The following is a 17,488-nucleotide window of genomic DNA, read 5'->3' on the forward strand; positions in this document are numbered from 1 at the left end:
CCAATGCATGTCTTTGGGTTCGGAAGGTGGATGTTAGGGTACCTTTGGAACCAGGTTGAACGTTCAGTAAATAGGTAGGGTCAGGGTCCAAGCCCCTGAATCAGCAATAGTTTTCACGCCAATAGTAGTTTCTGCTTTTTTCGGTTCGAGGCACGTGCTACCATTTGATAGACACTAGTGAACCGTCGTTACAAAGAAGGCCATGCCGTGATCCCGACTTGAATCCAGCACTATGGATAACGTTGTATAATTCTTTACGGTCATTGGGACAGGGCGTCTTCAATCTTACAGTATGAGTACACTGATTGGTCCGCTTCCACTGATTGGTCTTAGCAAGGTATATTTCTTTTTCTGTCTGTTGTCTCCATTGTCGTGTTTGATTTCTCTGTTTCCCATAAATCACTCTAAAGCTGGACTACCCCTAACAAGAAACTTATGGTGCTGCTGGTGCCACATATTCGTCATGCCGGAGAAATTGTAACCATTCCTCACACTGTATTATGTCTTATTAAATCACGTGAATTTGGATGCAGTTTATGACATTCTTTCTTAGCAGATGGAAGAATAATACACGATAGGTTCAACTGATGTGCTTTTGTTTCTACAGGGGAGGCGGCAGTGGTAGAGTGCTCACTCATATCTAGAACGAGCGGTCCCTATTTCGATCTCATGCCATGTAAGTACATGGTGGACGAAGTGTCCGTGGTCTTTCTCAGGATCTCCTATTTTCCCCAAGAATTCTATCGTAATGACTTACTTTCATTAATTACCCATCTCCTTTAAACTACCACAGGGATGTTTCTGAAGCGATGCTTTCCTGACCATAGGTATAGTCATTTACTGTTAGTTACATAATTACTTGTGATTATACTCATCAAGTCAAGGCATACGTACTTCAAATTCATTAACAATTATACTATTATGCGTTTAACATACTGCTACCATATTTTGCTATTGCGTAACAATGAATTAATTTAGGTGCTAGAATATCATAAATGAAGATATTCAACAATACATTTGGTGTATATTTTTCAACAATATACAAGTATCCTTAGATCGCTAAAATTTTTAAAACAGTCCGCTTGGTTGTTTTTCAATATCGTGATAGATTGATCTAAAACTATGCGCAAATATAGAAAAGGTTCTGGAATACTTCCGCGCATAAGAGGTGATGCTGCGGGTGCTTACCCTAACACACCTTCTAATGCCCGGCTTCCATTACCGAAATATGGGGAGGGCCCTCATTTCACTACCCCGACCCTTTATAGCACTCCAGACAGAAGATACTACCAATCGTTTCTGCCGGAGAGACCACCTCGGCGTCCCCGGAACAAGGACAAGAGGATATCAGCCGAAATCCTTGAATCCAAGGATAGTTCTCTACCTAATATTAATAATAAAATAGAAGGCGCAATCCAAATTGGAAATAGTCGTCTAGACTTATCAGAAGGAGATGAAAAACCAATTCCACCAGAATTAAATATTGCAACAAATACGTCCGAAAGTAAACAAAGTAAGGAGATAAATGATGATTTGCAAGAAGTTGATGGAAGCTTTGAAGAGTCACAGAAAGAAAAGGAGGCAGAAGAAACCGAATGTGTAGTTAAGAGTATTATTCAAGGTGATACAGAAGCAGATACAAGAGGTTCCGAAACTTCTGATGGTCTAACAACTAAAGTTTTTGCGAGAGTGCTTTCACGTGCTATCTGTACTTTATTTGCTGGAACAGTATTTACGATATGCCCAGTGCCAGAACATATAGATCTGTGTGAGTCGTGGCAAAAGGTGTCCAACAACAGTGAAAGAAAGCCAGGGAAGCTATTGTGTGAACATAAACGCATGTTGCTTAATCAAGGAGTATTCTTATTTGAAAATTCTATTTTCTACCTGGATTCACTTTCTGTCTTCGTAGAGACGATTTATATGCCTAATTTTTCACGGATTTTGACTCTTTCTTTCAATATATTAAGTGTAGTACGACTGCCAGTAACACAAGGAACGCTATTACATATGATTAGATATGAATCGAAATCGTACCACAGGCAAAGTCAACGGTATAAAATTGAAACGTTCATTGAGTCGGGGAAAACTGTTGAAGATAGTATGAAAGAAACGAAACAATTAGCTTCTGAGCACAATTGTTGCGTCACATTTCCACGTGTCTTAGTAGTACCAGCTCGATGCGAACGTTCGTCAATATTCGATGAATTTGTTGAGAAAGAAGTAAAATTGCAAGACATTCTCTTCATTCCCGCCAGTATGAAATCAACTCGAACAGAAGGTGATAAGTCAACTGAAGAAGAAGAATCACATAAGTCTGGATGCGTGGGTCAAGGGGAAAGAAATGTGAAAGAGGGTAATCAGATTTATGATTTAGATTATGGATACCGCATGAAGACTCACCTTCAGAACACTTCTGTTCGAGAGTTTCCATGTGACGTAGTACAGAAAATAGTGAAAACAAAGATGGACGCCATTGACAAATATGTAAACAAGAAGCTAGCTCAAGGAATACGACGCGTTTTGAAGACTATTAAAGATGAAAACCTTCCTGATCATATGGTTCTTTTAGGAGACATGACTAAGCAACTTAAAGCAGAACTGATGAGTGAAGTAGAACGTCGAATCAACATATTTCTTCAAGTCAATCATTCAACTTTAACACAAGGGAAGTTACAGAACAGGAAGAAGAAAATAATTATTGAGAATATATTTTCCATGATGAAAATAAAACAGAAAGAAAGAATGAAGAACTTCTTTTCAGAAGGTACGTAAATTAGAAGTCATTGGAAGATTATGCTTTCAAAAGTTAGCTTAAAAAAAATGTTTCCTTCAGATATATGTACTGTTCTTTTCATATCTGACTGATTCTCAAAATGTACTTACCGTACGAGAAATCGACTCGACACACAAATTTGAGTTTTACAGTGCCACCAGCCTCATGGACTATTACGCGATATCAAAATTTTCACTGCAACATACTATGTTGTTACAGCACAGGTATATGCACAGATATTTCTGCCATTCCTCCTTGATGACTTTCTCTGATATATTAATGAGTCATTTTGGCAGCCAAAAATGCGCAGAAATTCACCAGGTTGGCGTCAGAGCTTTTTTACAGGAATATCATGGAGGGAATAACATGGATTCATGTTGCCTGCTTCATATCAAGATGAAACGGGTGGAATATCTTAGGGTTTTGCCCATGTAGATCTACATTAGATTCTTGTCGGCGTCGTACAAGAGGGGTAAATTGGGATCATTATAGATTCCTGGTAGTACCTATACCTGCTTTATAACTGTAGTCGGTGACACATTGGCGGAAACTTTCTACGTATTGGCGGAAAAACATGCTAATTAATTGGCCGAATTCAATCATTCTGGGTGAGATAAATGTAGATTCTAGTGAATGTGACAATTGTCTTCCATTTTGATCCTTCAAAATGTCTATCGTACACTTTGTCTTAGGTTCAGAAATGTGGTGCGGGAGGATATTCGACGCACCGCAGGACAAAACGGCGGCAGAAGACGTTGATGAGAGAATAGTGGACCAGCTCACGCTAAAGAGTTGGAATCTCCTCTGTGACCTGACGTTTTTCACGAAATACCTCAGGTCACGGTTTTTGTTATAACATCGAACATGCCTACAATAGAGCCTATGGTATATACCATGTTAGTGCAATAACGTCTTATTATATATTATACGAGTTATCCATTTTAACAGCCTGAATTAATATCATCGTTTCCCTCTCATTCCTTCCTTCCCTACTACCACATAATTTTTTTATCATGTTTCTGAGCGTAGCATACTTTTTCATCTCAAACTTGTAAAATCCAGTTTCCATTCCGTTTTCATATATTAGGTTTGTAGTAATGAAATATCCGATCACGCGTCAGGTGGAAAACTCACCTCAGCAACACAGGAATGAACTAACGTAATATGCTCTGAACAAGTTCGCAAATAAGTGTTGTTGAAGAGGTTAAAATGAAAGTGCACCATGAAAAACATACAAATAACTTTGCTTCTGCACATCAAGTAAAAAACGACAGTGCAATTTGGCATGGAATTGTGAACACACCCACTATTCACCGTTGGTTCGTCAAACTTTGTTTTCTTTGTGTAGCATTACAAAATAATAAGATCCATGAGCACCAACAAACATCATGTTCAGATGAGCTTATCAGAGCTCTATGGAAGTAGATCCTCGGAAAAGTATTCGTAGCATTACAGAGGTCCTAACTATATACCATACTATTGTCGCTCGGAACTCCGTTCTCTCGGAAACTGGCAAGGTAAGGTGTGACATGAGTTGTCACTGGCAAGTATCAATTTGCCATCTAGAGATGTGCAGTTCTGTGAGTGTAACAATCGGAAAAGTTTCATGCATCAAATTGTCGCTGTTAATGAACAATGAATCTGCTAGGACCACCATAAAGAGTCAGAACAATAATTGGATCGTCATCAAAATCCAGAACGGTTTCGCAAACCACTAGGCATGTTGTTGCTGGTGATCCATCATGTTTCTCTTGCAGTTCGTTATTTTGCTAAACTTCATGATATGCATCGCAAACGAGCCCGCATGTATCCAACAATGATCAACAGACATGATATCTTCGTGTTGGTCAACAAGGTTCACGCAAGTCTCGCAAAGGATGGTACAAACTTCAAAATCGCGTTACGATATGAAACCCTTCTCATCTACTCTATTCACCTGATGTTTCTCTCACCGACTACAATTTCTTTTAGCATCTGCACCTATTCTTAGGAAGACATTCCCTGGAGACAAAGGTTGTGTAACCTTCAGCAGGAGACTTCTTTGGCTGAGCGCATGGCAGAAATGTGCGTCTGCAGACGGCAACTTATCTAACTAACCGGGTTTTTAGTATTTATTTTCCTGGCCTTCGGGACGGACATTTCATTTGCACCAACATAATTTATTCCTTTTTTAATTTTTCTTCCTACTGATCCAAACTCCTTTCCATTGGTTTTCTCTTCGTCTCAGGTAATTTCACCATCTTCTTGAATTCCTGGTGGGACCTAATGTGTTTCAGATATACGTCTTATGCAACCTCACTACTGAATCAAATCAATCGAAAATTCATTTATCAGAGCATGTCTACATATCGGGAGTGTGTAGCAACATTCTGTGGCTTTTTTGTAATGTTCATATTTCTGCGATACACGTATATTGCGATACAACAGACGAAAGGTTTCATAAATCTTGTTCATAGTTCTTTATTCAGTCATCGCTCTTCTTCTGAAACTCTTCTTTTAAAGTTTTATTCCCCTTTCACGTTTCGTATCTTCTCTACTATTGCAACGAGGTTCTTTCCGAAAGTGTCCGGCCAAACACTAAAACCTCGTGCTTCTGCTAATAAGCAGTTCATGACGTATAGTGTTATCTCTAGAAGACATAATGCATCAAATTCAACTGCCGAGCTGCGTCAGGTGCTTGGAAGAGCTGTTGGAATAAGACGGAGTATATTGAACTTGCATACTGAAATGTAACGTTGCAGACCACGTCTGTTTTGTTCCCCGGGCTGCGGTGTTGTTCCCCGGGAATATGCTTAAACTCACAGTATTTCACTGAAACAGCTGCTCAACAGTGGCATAATACCACATGGGATGGAGAATTGCCTTGAATTATACGATTCAATGCACAGCAACCGCATCAAATTACAACCTGCAACGAGTAGACGCAGCTGAACAATGGAAACTTTATTATTTCCTGCATTGATGGTACTTAAAACTTAACCAAGAAAGTTCTGCCGGTTTTTCACCCACCATCTTCGAACATCGGTAAGTCACAAAAGATATACCTCAAAAATCAAAAATAGTCCCCATCAGCATCGAGGACCTTTCTAGAAGGTCATGGATTCCATCGCGGTAGAATTTGGTGGGCCGTGAAGCGAAAAAGTTTCAAGTGCATTTTGCACCTCTACTAGGGATTTGAACTGGCGTCCGGTAAGATGATTGTCCATTTAATAGAAGAGATGATAATCGGACGGTGCAATGTCCAGGGAGTATGGTGGATACAAGAGTGCTTCCCCATCCAAGACATAGAATGTTGCCCGGCGTCATCCTAGCCACGTGGGGCTTAACGTTGTCCTGTAACAAGAAGACCTCTTTACGATCCAGAAGTGCTGGCTCCAGAGTTTTGAATTTTTCTTGAACACGGCTCAACTGCTGACAGTACACAGCAGCTCGGACCAGCTGGTAGCAGTGACCGATGCACAATGCCGCGAGCAGTCCACCAAACACACAGGAGGGCCTTCTTCTGGTCCAGTACTCGTTTCAGCTGTTTCAGAACCGGTTCAGGGGATACTAACCTATAATGACGGCGCCGTGGAGCTTCGTACAGGACCCACTTCTCATCGCATGGCAACATCCTGACATTGAGAAATGGCTCCTTTCTCAAACGACACAGGAAAGAAACACAGGTGTCTGCTCGCGACGCCTTCTGGCCCGAAGTCAAATCATGTGCGACCCATGGACGCAACATATAGTGCTTCCCAAGTTGATGGAGGTGCTGCCGAATTTTTTCTGCACTCCCACTGAATTGTATGTAATCCCAGTTCTTCACATATTTTGCGACTGTACGTCTCAATTGCTTCCTGAAGATCTTTGTTTTGTATATTGGTTGGTCTTCAGTACGTGGCGCGTCTTCGAGTGTTTCGTCACTGTCCTTAAACTTGTTAAACCACTGCTGCACTGTCAGCGTAATCACGACACCTTACCAAAGCCCTAGCATATCTTTCGCCCCGGTTTCAGCGGCGTTTAACTCTAGTTTGAATTCGTGTAGCATACAGACCCTTATGACGCTGTGTGGACCCTTATGTTCAACCTGCCCTTACGAAAATTCACGATGTAACTGAATTGCCACAATCAGGTAGTATGTTGGATATTCCGACACTTTCGGCTGACCTTCGCCTTATCTCCATTCGCATTGAACTCATTGTGTGAAGTCCAATTGAACATAGACCTCCACAGAAGCGACAGATACTTCTTGGTTACCTTTATACATACTATGAATAGCCCATTACTAATGACGTCAGGACGGACACATTTGGAAATTCCCTTGTACCTAGTGATTAAAAACTAATTACCTGTTCTCCTTTCTTTGTTTTAACTCTTATCTTTTCCACATATCCTACTTTTTCTATTATTATTGCCTTAACTTTTAGGTATTTAATTTTAGTTTAATTATTATGTACTAATTGAAGACTTCGGACTAACAACAGGACACAGCGCCAACTTGAGCACAGCGGATGATCAGTGGTACATCGAGATATTGATTTAAAAAGATTCTCAGAAATTACTGTATCCATTTTGTTTTTGCAAAATTGAGTGAAACAACACAACACATGCTCAGACCACCCAGGGTGGTTGGGAAAATGAGGTGAAGCCTTTTAATGCCCTCTTCACTCAATTTGTTGAAGGCGTTTGTCCAGTTGTTTGTCTAGAAGCCAAAATTATTGATTTATTTAAAAGTAACATAATATATGTAAACCTGTCTAGTTTCAGCCGCCCGTTAATGGATGTATGAAGCATTGAAGATATCAAATGTGACTTGGATTTGGTGATCTTAACATTTATTAGAGCCTCAATACGTAGATAGGTAAGAGTAATAGAAGCTTAGAGCATCATTTGTAGTCTTGATATTACGTAGACAATTATTTTAACAAGAGATAAACTGATTTTTAATACATTTTCTATATAGTAAAGAATGAAAGGAACAAAATCTAAGTATCAAATTTGGTCCACTGGGAGAAAAATAGGGAAATATTCTTATATATGATTGAAATAAAATGGATTTAACAGAAAATTTAAATAGTCTTATATACAAGAGATAAAAGTGGATCTAAAAAGGTAGGGGGACGCATGACGTCATACCGTCCCTCGTGTTTATCTTTGCCAATTGTAATTTCTTAGGAAGTGGAGAGACGCCATAGCTATTTTTCTAGAAGAGGGTAATGGCGTCTCCCCGCGTTCCCCTTCACTTTTGCCCCTGCTTATATATATATAATCTTCGAATAAATAAAAACTAATAATTACCTGTAGGTATTATCTATCTATTTATCAGCGGCTGTTTTTGAGAGATATAGGAATAATATTGAGATATATATTCAGATGTGTGGCTAGTATTATACTAAAGATTTGGCTAAAGCATGATTATAATTTCTGCATTTGTGATACTCTCCGCGACTTATGTCGAAAGATGCAAATCATGACATTTCCACAAGGATGCCCAAATAAATTATGAGAAAAGTTAGAAATTGTTTTATATTTAGTCATACCTACTCTCTTAACATGTTTGGAGAGCTCTGGATCCTTCGATATGAGTCGCGGAATACAGAATCAAAATATTGGTCACTTCGGAAATATAATCGTGGGTTATCAAACGCTTACGATGACTTTTTAATAACACGCAAAATTGCCTCTAAATATGCTCATTAAAGCTTATGGGCACAAGCTCAGGAAAGAAAGCTTACCTACTATACTTGCTCTTATATATAATGTAAATGTTTGCCGATGTGACCTCCCCGCCACTACTATTTATTTACCGTTCTACTATCTCCAAAAATACAGGCCGGGCAACAAGGATGTTACTACTTTAATATGTTGATTAGTATAAATATTTTCAATATACTCATAAGTTAAATATGTAAGTCTGTAAATATGGCAATGATACAAAGTATATCGCACAGATATAAATCACTTCACTTCAGTTTATGCGACTTCGTAAACGGCACGTAACGACCGATAAAGACTGAATCAGATTGGTAATTCGTTACCGAAAGTCGCTAATATCTCTTGGTTTCACAACACGAACGAGTTCTTCCACCATCTCCCGTGACCAAAAATCACAGGACAAGATGTCGGGAGGCTGTGCTGACTATAAGGAGATAAAGCTACTTCCAATCGCACTGTGCATCGTTCTGTTGAAAGTAACATGATCGCAAGGTACGTACTAGCATGATGTCTTCCATGCACATGTATTGCACGTTTCCTTTTTGGTTTAACGTCCGACATTACGCTCCGAAGCTAAAAAATTGCTAATATTTAGATTGATGATAATGATTGAATTATAAAAGTAGGAGAAACGGGAAAACAAAAGAACTCCCATACCAGCGCCGTAACTTATATGTTTTTCTGGGGGTCAGACATTAATACGCGTATTTGGAACCCCCTAGAAAAAGTTGTTTTTCTAATTCCTGGGCTCCCTTTTTTCTACCTTTCTCTTACTCTTTGTGGCCCTCCAGAGCCTGTGGGCCCTCCCTCACGGCAAGGTCTGCGGGGCCGTTAGTTATGCCTCTAGGTCCGTTCCATATGACAAATTAATTAAGGGAACTATATTGACAAATCTCAAAGCCATACGAATAAATATTATTTCCAGGGCCCCTAATAGTAGATATTTTTTTACTGAAATGGGCTCACGGCTCATTTTTGTTTTATTTACTATACTATGTATGCTGTTTTGTTTATGTAACGTAGTGAACCTGTTTGATGCTTCATTTATAATTTCATGTCTGTATCGTATATGGAGGAAGAAAATTTTGTCTTAAAATGGGCCGCTTCGAATGACGGGGAGCTTTCCTGAGAGGGCAATTGCCCCCTGCCCCACACGATGTTTGTGCAGCACAGAGTTGACTAGGCGTGAGCTGAGAAAAGATAAGTTACCTCATATATCAGAAGTTAATGCTTTTCCACTGAACTGCCTTCCTCTATCTGGTAATGTCTTGCTACAAAAACAAATGGCTCCACAATGCCTAGTTTAGAGATAATATGCCACGCATTCACTTTTGATGAATCTCGTACGTGTTCCCTTAGTTTATGAGAATATTCTGTGGCCTATATCACTGAAGTGCTATGGCTTAATAACATTGTCACGCCCTCTTCTGCCATCGTGGGATACGACCAGAAGCACGCTCTTTCTGATCTTGTAGAAGAAGCGTTGCGAGAAACAAAAATCTAATTCTTAATTATACTGTCTTTTGCGAAGTAGTAAATTACTAAATTAATCCTGATGGGCACTCTTAATTAAGCGTTCGTATTACGAATGAATGAATTATTATTGGAATTCATGAAATCCAGTGAAGAGCTGGTTAAAGCTTGCCCCAAACATCTGACTTCTGCGTAGGTTCGGAATGTGGACGAGGCAACGTATCATAGTCACTTTATGAACAAATAAATCAACATCGGAAAATATTACCATTACAAATTATTTCATTTGAATAACTGACTCATTCATTCAAGATGATAACTTTTATTGGCTAGTTACGTATGTCATTCAGAAAAGTAACAATTTCGTGGCAGAATATTGAAAACTTCAATTTATGCAAATATCAGAAGAAAAAAAATACATACAATTACAGGCAGATACACTCAAAACTACAAAGTCTTGGTAGAGCGATAAGGCACAATGATATTAATTAATGTGATGATGATGTATGCACAAAAAGAAACATATTTCCCAACGAAGCGTTATATAGCCTAAATTTTATTTTCAAAATATCCTTAATATTGCAATAATTACTTTTTCTTTAGTTATAACGCTTTCTCAGGTGATGTCTGCATTTACGTAAACACATATTTATGAAATTTACAGAAGAAATGTTTAATGTTATTTGGGATGACCAATGTAAAAGTAGTTGAAGTACATTGACGTACCACCGCATTAGGGACACCTAACTGTTTGAGGTTCTCACATTGCCACGACCACATATACGTTATTCCTAATACTCGCATTGGGGATATACATAGGCAGGACTTTTGGCTACAAGGCACAGTAGTAGTGGCAAGAGTATAGGAAAAAAAGGGAATCAGACGTCTTCGACCAATGTTGGAGATGGATGCATGTGGTATTTCATTTCAGAGATTGCGAATCAACTGGGGTTCTCCCGTACCACACTTCCAAGAGTGTGTTGAGATTATACATATGGAGGGAAGATATCCAGGAACTAGTTAGAGTTCAAAGGTCAGTGCACCCACAATCCGTGGACTTCGCCGGCTAATCCGTAGCACGCGAACCAATAAGACCCAGATCCTGCCGCAAATCACATCCCCGTTGAATGAGGGTTCCATCTGAAATGTGCGCGGTCAGTTTAAGGGGCGTTTCCTGCATTGTCTTGGCTTCAGAAGCCGCAGACTAACCCGAGTATCCCTGCTTGTAGGCCACCATCAGACTGAATGTCTTGGATGGGTTCAAAGGCACAGGAATTCGACCATTGAACAGTGGAAACGGGTAGCGTAGAGTGATTCCGATTGCATCGTGCCGATAGAAAAGTTCGAATCTGGCGACAACAGCCATGGATACCGCATGTAAAGTTGGTAGAGTGCAAGTATATAGGGGTCTATTATGGCCTGAAGTATCTTCAGTTAGGCATCATTGGGACCGTTAGTCCGCTGAAGAAGATCCCTGAAAGAACCGATGCTTGAACTATGTGTATCCTGGGAGATTGTGTGCATTTATTCATGAAAATGGTTCTTATCAAAGAGACAACCAATTTCGAGCAAGATAACTGCTCAATCAATAGGCCCGGAGAAATGCAAAGGAAGGATCTACCGTCTTCCATTTAATGCAATGGTTCCCTGGAAGTCCAGCTTTGATTCCAGTGGAACGTTTGTGGGACCTTCAGACGACCTCCAGAAGTTGATGAAGTCATCACCTTGCTTTGTCGCTGCAGTTTTAAAGGCCAAATGGACGGCGACAGAGAACCAGGTGTACCTAATTTACTGACAAGTCAGTGTATATCGGCCATGTATAATAAAGTAAAAATACAAAATGCCAAATATGTTTTTTATCAAGTCATATTCCATAAGGATTCTGTGACGAGTAAAGTGATCACAGATGTATCATAAAGTTCTGTTACACTCATGTGCTTTTAAGCCATATAAAGTGTATTTTAACAATTTTCCTTCATAAGTACGGCTGCCGCGCTTATCCCATATAGGGGTTAAGTTCCAAAGTTGGGCGTCCATTTCCAGCAATTTTTTTTAAAGGAAAGGGAAAGATATGGATAATTTGATCGTTTGTGTGCTTGATAATATATAACGGTCTCGAAAAATCTGTTTATTTGTTATATATAAGTGGTTATAAACATGGGACTATACGGCGAGCGGAGGGAACTACTTGGCGCAAGGTAACCAAACAGTTGCGTTGTGGGAAAGTAACGAGCATTTATGTTATCAACATGACGAATGTACAAGGGCAATGAACTAAATGTTTTAACATTTGTGAAGCAATACGTTGATAACAAGTAAAATCTTTAAAAGTTTGAAGGGCACGGATTAATAAACCTAATAACAAATTGCAGAAAATGTGGAAAGGAGATAACAGCGAAAAACGTGGCGAAAGCGGACGCCGAACTTCGGAATAAATGCCCCATATAGACCCACATTCTGCACCTGCCTTGACTCGGTTACATATCGTAGTCGCTTTTTAGTGGCAAGCTACCTCAACTTTGTTAGTGTTTTTGTACTGTAGTGTTTATGGCGTTAGTCATCATGCTGTATTTATAACATAACTGAAGTGAATCTGCACCCAGTAGTACAACTTCCCCCTTAAGAAGCACTTTCGAAAGTAGTAAACGGTAAATCCCTGTTTAACGAAGATAATATATAATGAACGTATAATTATCTATACTCAGAATGTACCGGTACGCGTTTTGATAATAACAATAATAATAATAATTTGTTGTATAGTTTATTTTCACCACTACTTAAGCATTAACGTATCATCAATAAAAAATTTGAATTATCTCGATATTTCAATGTTTTTACATGTCAGTACATTATCTCGCATTTCTTTATAGTATTCAACCGGTATAATAGCTTTTTTATACTGATTATTGCTCAACAGAATACAAACCCAATTTATTCTGATATATGAAAATGTTATTATGTTTCCCTCCGCAAGCATTCAAGATTCGAAATTAGTATTTTGATTTTGAAGAAGAGTTTTATAACCAAGTCAGAAAATTAGATTTTAGAGGCAGACTTTTATCTACTGTGCTTAAGTAGGCTGAAAAGTGCACTTTTGGCATTGCTTTTTCCAAACAAATACAAACTTATATGTCATTAGAATTTGTCCGAAATTTTGGCTTTTTTTCTTAAGATGTCTAATTTATATAGTGTACCTGTTTTTAGCTAAATATAATAGTTTATCCACACAACTTCTTTCCACGACGAAAATGTCTTAATTCTGATCAAATCTGAGAAACGAAAATTTTGTTCTTTCTTTTTCTAAAATAGCAACAGCAATGGAGTGTACATAACTCGTTATAAGCAAAAATGTTATGGAAATTTCATATGAGGGCAATTATCGAACAGACAAGTACAAGTGAAATAGAGCATTAATTAACAATGAAACAACGGTGCAGATTTATTGTACGGATCCATACATAAATATTTCACTGAATCGATTGTTTGTACCTCAAACAATCATTTTTGTGGTGTGCACTTGTATTCCTAGCTGCAGATTCACTTTAGAAGAGCTTATCCAAAAATACCAACCAATCAGTGCTAGATGGCCACTAAAAGCACAAATATTATCTAAGTTAGGACAGGAGCTCAATAGAGGATCAGGCTGAGGTGCGTCCGTAGGCAGTAGGCAGTAGGCAGTGACAGTGAGTGTGCATATAAACGTCAGGATTGCGCAAAACAGTGTATATGTCATAAAACCCTTACTTTATATGTTGGATTAAGAATTTGAACGTTACCAAGGATGTTAGAGGTGGTGCTAACGATGCCGATATCTTTCAATTGTTTTCACATTTGTGGTCGACAATAACATAACATAATATTTGTACACAAATATATTTTATGAATTCTTTAACTCTCGGTCACTTCTATGATTGCGCGATATTCGTTAGCAAAGTGACTTCAGATACTTCACTGATGGTCTGACCAGCTGTCAGCAGTTCCCGATGCACGATGACGCGAGCAGTCCACCAAACACACAGGAGGACCTTCTTCTGGTGCACTGCTGGTTGCAGGTAGTTTGAAACCAGTTAATGAGATGCTAACCAATAATGACGGCGCCGTGGAGATTCGTACAGGACCCAAGTCAAACCATGTGAGACCTATCGACCCAACTTATAGTGCTTCCCAAGTTGATGGAGATGCTGCCGAATGGTTTCTCCACTCACACTGAATTGTAGTTCCAGTTCCTTACATGTCTGGCCAGTGTTCGCCTCAATTGCTGCCTGAAAACCTTCGTTTCTTGCATGTGTTGTCTTCCGGCACGTGGTGCGTCTTGGAATGCTTCGTCACCGTCCTTAAACTTGTTGAACCACCACTGCACTGTCCGCATGGTCACAACACCCTCACCAAAGGCCTGAGATATCTTCCGCTTCACTGCAGTGGCGTTTGACTCTGAACTCTGGGGCCGCGGTGGCTCAGTGGTAGAGCGTTCACCTCTGGTGCTTGGGGTCCCGGGTTCGATCCCAGCCCCTGCCAAGTGAACTTTGTGGTGGACAAACACCGTGTGCGTGGGTTTTCTCGGGGTTCTCCCGTTTCCTCCCACTTTCTTCATTCTACCATTTCATTCATTACTCATCATCACTGTCTCCTTTAGCCTAACCGACATAACCGTAGGACGCAAAACTCAAAGATTTCATTTAATTTTTTCTAGTGTGAACTCGTACAGCATAGACGCATTTATGACACTCTGCGGAAGTCCCAATGTTAAGTCTGTCCTTACTCAAGTTCACGGTGTAACTGAACCGCCACAACCACGGTGTTGGGTATACCCACGCCAACCACCAAGGGCGCCGATTTCTCTGTAACTTTGGGGGACCTATTAATAAAAATGCATATAAAAATACATATTCATGAATTACAGGGGGTCCACATGAGCTTTGGGGGCCCGAGCTACCAGGCCTCCAGGATCGGTGCCTTACCCAACCACTAAGCTTCGCCTTATCTCCGTTCGCATTCAACTCAGTGTGAGGGCCAAATGAACGTAGGCCTCCACAAAAAGCGACAGTACTTTCTTGGTTACTTTTTCATTATAAACCTCTGTTCTGTGACAACTACAATTTGTAGTAAACGCTAATCGTGGTAATTGCCATATTATTAAACATCGATATTTCTACTATTTCCACATTTATTTATATTCCTTCCTAAACTTGCACTCTAAAACACGAATATATTTATGTACCCTGCACTGAAGAATTCGTTAAAATAACATTAAATTTATGTAGACAACAATTGGTTCCCATGTCTAAAATTTAATTAATATAATAAAAGTGCCATTTTTTTAGTTTCCAGATGGCAGTGTGGAGTCTAAGAAAATATACACTAACTCATTGGTGCACCAGTTAACTTTTATTCCCAGGAATAAATCGTTATGCTCCCGTATAAGAGTTACAGTATAGAATGTTTCAAAGTATTTTGGTTTCTTTTTCTATTTTACCAGTGGCCTATGTCAACTAACTTAATATAAGTAATGTGTGTAACGACTTTATTTGATGAAATTTTAAACCTTGTTACGGAAATTCAATAGAGCTAAGTGGTTCACGTGTAGTTTTGAAGATAGACTACTAGTACATTATTTTGGTTGGTTGAAACTACGTAAGAAGCAATAAACGATTACCGGAAACAGCAAACAGCCAAACAGCATTGTTCAAGCATGTGGTTCTGCATTCTATTCCTGCTACAAGTTACAATCTTGAATATTAGTTCTAAGCCCAATAAGTATTTAGTAGGTTCTATCTCACATAGTTATAGCTCTAAAAGAAAGATGTCAACTCACTGAAAGTGTAGGACAAAATCGATAGAGCGAGGTCTGGACTAGGAGAATGAAATGAAGGGTGTGTCGCAACATTGCCGCGTGAAGAAGGACTGTGAGCTGAAGCACTACTCCATGAGCTGGTGAGAACTCGTACACTCATTCTCTGGCAACACTGCAGCCCTCTCATTTGTTAATAATGTTTAAAGGGAACTCGGAGCAGGACTAGCTCGGGAGAGTAATGCTCCCGGAAGTAGAAACGAGAAACACATTACTGATTGGTTGACGATATCCACTTCTTGCCACGTTGCATTCAAATAGCAGATAACAAACGCTTGCTACTGTCGGCCTAAGTGGCCGAGTGGACTAGCGCTATATGCTAGTAATAAATTCCTCTTTTGGCGCGAGTTCAAACCCCGCCCGAGGAGTTTTTTTAAAACATTTTTTTTACATTTTATAACACTTATCAAATTAAAATAATATGAAAATAATACTTAAAAAAGTGATTTATTTATTTTTATGCAGATAAGTAGTTGTAGTACTTATGTCCTTGTACTCCATGATATAGGGTCGTTTTGTTCCCCTTGTACTTCATGATATAAATTTTGTGACTAACTTAAAACAACTGGCTAGGATAGCGCGCAAAACAGCTGTCTAGAGTAGCGCGCGGAAAAACGTACTTCCGGGATTATTACTCTCCCGAGCGGGTCGTCTCGGAGCGCCGCCTTCAAATTCAATAAACGGTGTTCCCCAGCATAATAAAAATGACAAATTGTAAATCTTGAGTGAAAGTGACCATTATGGGTAATCTAAAAGCACGGAAACTTGGGAGAATATTTATAGTGATGATCTTTGTCTCTGTCTTCCAGATTTCTTTTGATGGATCCCAAATTTCTGCGTATCCTATGAACTTGGAGTAGCAACGTAGTACTAGTAGTAATGTTTGGAGATAAGTCCAATACTTCATGGATGCTTCCAAAAGAATAGCAGTTAGCAACTAGCAATCCCACAATTATTAAAGAGAGTTACAGGAGATCAAGAAGGTGAAACAACACCAAATGATAAGGTAAGATAATCATGTCAGCTCTCTATAGTAGTAAACATTTTAGGTCAATGCTGCCAACATCATTGGTTTTCACTCTAATTTGGGGAAAGATCTGACTTACGGTGATATCAGTGGTTAATAATAAGTGAATGATGGTGGATGAATTGGTAACATCTGAATCTGGCAGGAAAAGGGGGTGCCCCGAGAAAACCCACGGACATAATGTTACGCAACACAAACTTACTTGGTGGGGATCGAACCAGTGACCCCACGCACCAGAGCTAAGAGTTCTACCACTGAACCACGATGCCTCCCCCCCACTTTCGGTTTAAATAAAGGATAGAGAGAGAATAAGGCACATACTTTTAGAACGTTAAATCAATTCCAAAAACGGTTTCCCGCTATATCTTGTCGTTTCTGCTTTTGCTTTATGAAAATCAATATTAAAACGGTAATTATAATGAATTTCTATTACTTCCGATTTTAGTTTAGAGTTAAGAATGAAGATGAAATATAATTTTGAGAAGCTTAATCAATTTTAGAAACCACTTCTCCCTATTACCGTTTATGATCTACAGTGATCAACGTTAAAACTGGAAGTGGTTGATTTCTATTGCTTCCGGTTTTGACACCGCCTTCATAAATGAACTCGGCTCCTAATAGCTAATCCTCTTCATCCTGACCGAGTTTGGTGATAATTCATCAAGTT

The 17,488-nt window shown here is 39.2% G+C and overlaps 1 protein-coding gene across 1 annotated transcript; it reads left to right on the forward strand.

Moving 5' to 3' along the window:
- The first annotated feature begins 1,122 nt into the window (after positions 1-1,122).
- On the forward strand, positions 1,123-16,794 carry LOC145692539 (uncharacterized). The gene is made up of 3 exons (XM_081767847.1): positions 1,123-2,767; positions 7,520-7,619; positions 16,604-16,794. The coding sequence occupies exons 1-2, from the start codon at positions 1,123-1,125 to the stop codon at positions 7,534-7,536; spliced, it is 1,662 nt and encodes a 553-aa protein (XP_081623973.1). The 3' UTR covers positions 7,537-7,619; positions 16,604-16,794.
- Positions 16,795-17,488: the final 694 nt, after the last annotated feature.

Source organism: Thermobia domestica, chromosome 8 (genome assembly GCF_964235325.1).
Source record: "Thermobia domestica chromosome 8, izTheDome1.hap1.1, whole genome shotgun sequence".
Taxonomy (NCBI): Eukaryota; Metazoa; Arthropoda; class Insecta; order Zygentoma; family Lepismatidae; genus Thermobia; species Thermobia domestica.

What these genes read in the sequence shown, in the direction of transcription:
- LOC145692539 (XM_081767847.1), top strand. Translation starts at nt 1,123, where the DNA reads ATGCGCAAATATAGAAAAGGTTCTGGAATACTTCCGCGCATAAGAGGT.